Raw genomic sequence first — 7,408 nt, forward strand, 5'->3', positions numbered from 1 at the left:
TCAAGATGCATTACAGAACACATACGGGAGAAAGACCATTTAAATGCAAAATTTGTGGACGTGCCTTTACTACAAAAGGCAATCTAAAAACACATTTTGGAGTTCATCGAGCCAAGCCACCACTAAGAGTACAACATTCATGTCCCATTTGTCAGAAGAAATTTACAAATGCTGTTGTTCTCCAGCAACATATTCGTATGCATATGGGTGGACAAATTCCAAACACACCATTACCAGAGGGCTTCCAAGATGCAATGGACTCAGAGCTTTCCTATGATGAAAAGAATGTTGAAACACTGAGCAACTACGATGATGACATTGATGAAAATTCTATGGAAGAGGACCCAGAATTAAAGGACACAGCAAGTGACTCATCCAAACCACTTATATCTTACTCTGGGTCTTGTCCTCCCTCACCGCCTTCTGTAATTTCCAGTATTGCTGCTCTGGAGAATCAAATGAAAATGATTGATTCTGTCATGAACTGTCAGCAGCTGACCGGTTTAAAATCCATAGAAAATGGATCAGGTGAAAGTGACCATTTGAGCAATGATTCCTCATCAGCTGTTGGTGATCTCGAAAGCCAGAGTGCAGGCAGCCCTGCAATGTCAGAATCTTCTTCCTCCATACAAGCTTTGTCTCCTGTAAATAGCAATAGTGAAAGTTTTAGATCAAAGTCCCCAGGTCTTAGCAACCTGGGAGAACCACAGGAAATACAATTAAAGACAGAAAAACCTGATAGTCCACCACCTGCTACTGAAAATGGAGGTGCTTTAGATCTGACATCCACCAACCCGGGAAGACCTGTCATCAAAGAGGAGGCTCCTTTTAGCCTGCTGTTCCTGAACAGAGAACGTGGTAAGTTTAAAAGTACTGTTTGTAATATCTGTGGCAAGCCTTTTGCTTGTAAGAGTGCATTGGAAATTCACTACCGCAGCCATACTAAAGAACGTCCATTTATTTGTACAGTCTGCAATCGTGGGTGTTCCACTATGGGTAATTTAAAACAGCACTTACTGACACACAAATTAAAAGAGCTGCCTTCTCAGTTATTTGAACCCAACTTTACTCTAGGTCCCAGCCAAAGTACTCCTAGCCTGGTCACCAGCACTGCGCCTACCATGATCAAAATGGAAGTGAATGGTCACAGCAAGCCGATCTCACTGGGTGAGGTTCCCTCGCTTCCAGCTGGAATCCAGGTTCCTGCTGCACCACAGACAGTGATGAGTCCTGGCATCACTCCTATGCTGGCACCCCCGCCACGTCGGACTCCCAAGCAACACAACTGTCAATCCTGTGGGAAGACTTTCTCCTCAGCAAGTGCACTACAGATACATGAACGCACCCATACTGGTGAAAAGCCATTTGGTTGCACAATCTGTGGTAGAGCTTTTACCACAAAAGGGAATCTTAAGGTAAGAAGAAACCTCTCAAATCTCAAACAAAACTGTAAGGAATGTGGGGTTTAAAAATGTACTACATCTGAACTTAGCAAGCTCTCAGTTTGTTGTTATCATCAAGGCCAGGAGGAAAGAGAAGATAAAGAAAACATTTATTGAATAGTGCTGGTTCATGCTCCCAACATGTTTAAAGAACCAGGGCTTGATCCTACCCTCTGATTTGTGGGTGCACATTGCTGTGTACATTAAAATCAGCTCCAAGAGCTTGCATACACGTACGTGACAAGGCATGTGGTGGTGCACACCTGAGTATCATGAAACGTATCTGTGTTTTACATGTGTGCCATCCTTTTGGAACATTGGTGTGAAATAAGTTTGGTATATAAAAAAGTGGAAAGAAATAAAGCACAAATCACTGCAAAGAGACAGGAATGACACAGAATCTTGTGACAGTCACTGAGCAATTTTAATCTGTATTCTATGTAATTGTGTATGTGGTTGCCGAGGAGGGTGGTAGGCAGAGATTATTCCTAAACCCTTTCTAAGTAGAAGACCTCCCCATATATGAAAATAATTTAAGAAAACATTATGGGCACCTTTTAGCTGTAAAGATCTAGCTCTTCTGCCTTCTCTCCTCTTGTTGTTGTGTAGTAAGATTATAAGCAATGCTCCTCCAGTTACCCAGAGCTTACTGGGATGCCTCTGTTACACAGTCCAGTTTCCATTCTGCATGTAGTGCATGTGTCACCATGCAGGTTGGTAAGCTGGTACCCAGTGACATAAAATGATGTATCACGGGAGCACCATCTCTCGTCCTTACAACCCAGGTAAGCATCAGGAGGTTAGAGGCATCAGGGGCCACGCCTTAGTAAGTGCCCAAAAATATTTTTTAATGTACAGAATGTTTGAGGAAAGAGAATAAGAATGAATGAAGTAGTGTCTGGAGAAATATTAAGAGAACAGAGGAGAGAAAGACAGGAGGACACAAAAAGGTCAAGGGCAGAGGAAATAACAATTAGATGGGGTAAGAGAGCTTCAGACTTCTAAGTGCCCCTAGGCCTAGTAATTCTCAAGGTGGTCTTGTGTTTTTATGCATGTCAGAACTTCCAGTTGGCATTTGAAATTGTCTAACCTGAAGGATTTGTATTCTTTGTTGTTGTAGCATTGTATTTGTTTTCAGTGAAAAGAAACATGTATAGGTTGATGTCTTACCTGAATATTTTTTAAAAAGTTTTAATGTGGACTACAACTCCCATTGTCCCTAAGAATACTGCTTGGCAAAATAATTGTAATCTAATTCATTAAATATGAATTTAAGGATGGCTTTTTTCTCTTTGTTTTATTTTAATTGCTATACCGAATATTCAGACCAACTAGCTTATTGGAATGAGCTAATTTGTAGATGTTTCCCATTTCTATTTTCTATACAGGTTCACATGGGAACTCATATGTGGAATAATGCCCCTGCAAGACGTGGTCGTCGACTGTCCGTGGAAAACCCAATGGCTTTGTTAGGTGGTGATGCTCTGAAGTTTTCTGAAATGTTCCAAAAAGATTTGGCAGCTCGGGCAATGAATGTTGACCCAAATTTTTGGAACCAGTATGCTGCAGCTATCACTAACGGACTTGCTATGAAGAACAATGAGATTTCTGTCATACAGAACGGAGGCATTCCCCAGCTCCCAGTAAGTTTAGGTGGAAGTGCCATTCCATCTTTAAGTAACATTACCAGTGGCATGGACAAAGCTCGCACTGGCAGCAGCCCTCCCATTGTTGGTCTGGACAAAGCAAGTTCTGAAACTGGAGCCAGTCGTCCATTCACAAGATTTATTGAGGATAACAAAGAGATTGGCATAAATTAAAAGCATTCAGTACAAATAACTGTTGGACCACTACTCAACACAACATTTATTCTATTTCATGTACAGTTTTTGAAGTTAAGATTAGTTTCCTGACCTAAATACATAGGTTCCCTTTAAAATTTTCCCATAGCAGAAATACGTAACTTTGTGGCTGCTGAAAAGTTGTCTTGCAAGATCTGCATGGTACTTCTTTCAACAGTGAGTTTGACTGAGAACTTTAAAACCTTTTTAATTTAAGTTAACAAAAACAAAAAAATCATTGGATAACTGCATTAGGGACAGAAAGAGTCTAGACTACGTCCACTTTGCTTCTTAAAATATTAATATCAACTGAGAAAAGGGGGCTTCACCATGGCATTCCTGTCAAACTTTTTTGCTGGTTTTATTCAAATTAGTTAGAAACTTGAACTATGTTTTTAGGAATCTTAATCTTAAGTAAGTGATTAGTACCCCAATGCTGTGTGTATTATTACAGTATCCTTGTCTGTAGTATTTATAAAGTTAAGATTATGCGGGTAACAGACAATATACTTGGCCCAACCTTAAATGAAGCTTTTGTACTGCAAAATACATCTGGCTATGTGATTTTTTTTTAAAGCAAATTTTGGTTTACTATAAATAAGTGGTTTATTTCAATGCAGGCAAAATTGTGAAGTTTTATAGGAAAGATAGCATGCTTTTCATGTGCAAGTACCCGTCAGTAACAAACCTTTTTTTTTTTAAATTTAAATATTTGTAGCTGCTATGTGGACAGTTGTTCTATTAAATGAAAAATGTAGTGTGGACTTTAACTCAATGATTGGAAAACAAGTTACAGACAAACCTTATCACCATAAATTATTCACAACATTATAAACAGTTGTGAGTAAATATTTTATGTTATCAAAGCTGTACAATAAAAAGGTAATGTTTGTATAAAGTGGTTGCAAACTCTTAATTTATACTATTGCACTTTTAGTATTTTGTATTAGGGAGGTTTGTCTATAATTTGAAACTGAACAAAGATGTAAACTATTTTATAAATAGTACTTTGACTGAAGGAGAATGGGGGGAAAAAACTGTTTCAGTTTCTTGTTTTGTCATCAGGTCAAACAATATGAGAGACCTATGTTAGTTAAACAGAAAAGCCACCATGAACTGTCGGATCCTTAAGTAAAATGGGGCCTGCCATTTCCTAAATTGAAATGACTCATTTAATGTTTCTGCAAAGCCTATTTAAAAATGTGGCCATCCCCAACAGAATTTTGATAAATTCATTTTAGGAGTGTGATATCAATACAAGCCTAGGAGAGACTAAGAGAACATTGTGTAGGTTTAATTTTACTGTAATCTGTTCTGTCTCTTTCTCACACACCCACAAGCAAGACGTGGACTGCCTAATAGCACTGGTATTGTGCACAACATAACTGGGAATAAAATATAAAGTGTTTGGCTGTATGATCAGTCACAACTTTAAAATATCCTGAAGTGATTCCCAATTCTTGCTGATTATCTCCTCAGATTACTACAAAGCACAATGTACTCTGATTATTCTAATATTTTATGTTTATTACATTGTTTAAATTACACCAAGTAAATAAAGGGAATGGTTCCACTCTTAAGCTGGGAGGCTGGGGCTTAATCAAAACTTGAACAGTAAATGTTTTGTGTACTACCTCATTTTTGTGCATTACAAGTATGGTGGAGTCTGACACTATGAACTTCTGTCCAGCAAAATTGTTCAAGGGACATTATGGGTAGCTGGGTAACAGCCCAAGGAGTTTTATGCCCCTGAAGAAAGAATCAGATAGTGAGGTCTTCTCAGTTGCGACTGAAAAAATAGGACAATCTCTTTCTTATACAACAAAAACCATTACTGTAAGAGGATGGACTATTTCTGCCATCATGTAATTGAATGAAAATGGTTTTTAAGACTTATTAGCTGTTTGTTTCTGTTGGAAATGAACAATGAACTATACAGCTCTGTTTTCTACAGTGGTGATATATATATTATAGAGATAGATAGATAGATAGATAGATATACAAAACATCCCTATAAAGTAACATCTTTGACCACAGTATGTGGATTATTTGGGGATGTTTCAAAGCATTGGAAAAAAGAAAACTGAGGTGGCTTAATGTTGCTGTATTTCAGCAATTGAATGTTTTTATTTATCTGTGTAATTTTTTGTGTGATCTTTTTTGTTAGTATTTGGTACCATGTAGTATTATCTCTTCTCCCTAAAGGATGTGTATAACTTAAAAAAGAGATGTAAAGTGTTGTATATAAGATGGTTGATGATGGTACAGTAAGACTGACCCCATTTTGTATTCAGGGTTAGGTCATTCCTCTCTGCATGGTGAAGAGAGACACTATTTTTATACTGCGATACCATGTAGGGCTAGGAGCCTCCCTGAACCAGCTGGGAATTGTTACCTAGATCCAATATTTTTTATTATTAAATCTTGTTGGCTTGACACATCTACTGATTGAAATGGATGTCTTAGTCTAGGTTACTATTTTTGTCATATGGAATTGAATAAAATGCAGGATGTAATATTATTTCTGAATTGCGTTCCTTGATTATTCTAATACCAGAGTCAGATACGGGACCAAGGTTACTCACAGCAGATTGATGTCAATGACTTCTAATTGGCGCACTTGCAAGTCAGAATAAGGTTAACACCTTATATTCAAACACTATTTGAATGTCTCTTAATTACCCCAGGTGCAGAAATATTAAAGCCACAGCTTACAATAAAAATTAGACTGCTAAAACCATTTTATTGCTGAAACAGGGAAAGAAGAGCTGTGTTGGAGAGGGAAAAGCAGCATTTGCAAGCACTGCTGTGTCAAAATGACTGTACTCAAAACACTTATCAGTTACCAGCTACATTTTTAAAAAAATTCTATTTAGATCACTTGAATAAGCTTCCTGTTACTCAAACTATTGTATCACAAGATTTGGGAACAAATTTATTAGCAGTAATTCAAATAATAAACACATTTTATTTTTGTCACAGCCCACATCATTTAATTCAAACCAGTTGATGATGAATGTTGAAATCTATGCATTTTTATGATCCTGATTTCACAAAGCATTTAAGCACAAGAAATGTCCATTGACTTCAATAAGACTACATCCATTCTTAAAGCTAAGCACATACTTAAATATATTGCTAAATCAGGGACTAAGACTCCACATTTGACTAACCTTACAACTGTTAGAATCTGGTGATGATGCCTGAGCCACTGCATTTTAAAAAAATGTCCTAGTCACCTTCCAAAAATCTTGTTCTGAAGATCCTCTATTTTATAGGACCTACACAAATAAGGTGTGAGCTCCCTCTAGTGATCAGTAAACTCTGAAAACACATGAGCTGTGCTGGCAGCAGATGACGTGATATGCAAACAAGGAAGAAAACTAAAAGCTATGTAAACTACAGCTCCATTCAAAAAATAAAGGAAGAAATTTCAGTTTTTAAAATAAGAGGACAAAATCAGGAGGCTTAGTGATTTCATTTTTAAACATAGAAAGAGCTATTTTAGGAAGGCATTAAACAATGTATAATAAAAAATAAACTTAGAGATAGTTGACATTGTCTTTTTGCCTGCTGTGCAATATATATTTTAAAATAGGGCCATATAGAAATAGCAGGGACAGATCAAAGGCTACCTGTGGATTTTGTGTTGAAAAACAAGGCAAAAAATGTAACATGAATATCAGTGAGCCTTTAGAAACATTCATTTGCACCCTACATTAAAAAAACATTAACACGTCCAACAAATCAAGACACTTTTAACTACTTTTACATGTATTTTTTTATACATCTCTTCTGTATATGTTATCCCTCTAAAGCTAAATATAAAAGATACTCCCCTACCTACTTTGTCCTTTCTTGGCAAAGATGTTTTTTCTTCTAAAGCTACAGAAGCCAATTTGGTTGCCTTTTATATGTTTCTCTGCGTATACACTGTCATCTGGAGGATATTGTGGTTTTATTTTTTTCCTCTTTCTCTAATTCTGCAGAAGTCAAAAGAGTTGCCTGCTATTTACATCTGTGTGTAACACTAACATAGTGAATGGCAAAGTCATCAGTGATAAAATCAGGTATGTGCATAGCTCTAGGGTACGCTAAACAAACTTGTCATTCAGGGTCTTTCCT

General features: G+C 37.1%; 1 protein-coding gene across 4 annotated transcripts in view; it reads left to right on the forward strand.

Moving 5' to 3' along the window:
* SALL3 (spalt like transcription factor 3) overlaps window positions 1–5,804 on the forward strand; it is a 24,642-nt gene extending 18,838 nt beyond the window's left edge. For all 4 annotated transcript variants that reach the window (XM_038393285.2, XM_043508235.1, XM_038393286.2 and 1 more), the window contains 3 exons: window positions 1–858; window positions 1,075–1,415; window positions 2,831–5,804. The exon at window positions 1–858 is cut by the window's left edge. In XM_038393285.2, the coding sequence (XP_038249213.1) occupies window positions 1–858; window positions 1,075–1,415; window positions 2,831–3,262 (1,631 nt within the window). In that variant the 3' untranslated portion in view covers window positions 3,263–5,804. The remainder of the gene's footprint in view (window positions 859–1,074; window positions 1,416–2,830) is intronic.
* Window positions 5,805–7,408: the final 1,604 nt, after the last annotated feature.

The sequence above is a fragment of the Dermochelys coriacea genome, chromosome 2 (assembly GCF_009764565.3).
Source record: "Dermochelys coriacea isolate rDerCor1 chromosome 2, rDerCor1.pri.v4, whole genome shotgun sequence".
NCBI lineage: Eukaryota > Metazoa > Chordata > Testudines > Dermochelyidae > Dermochelys > Dermochelys coriacea.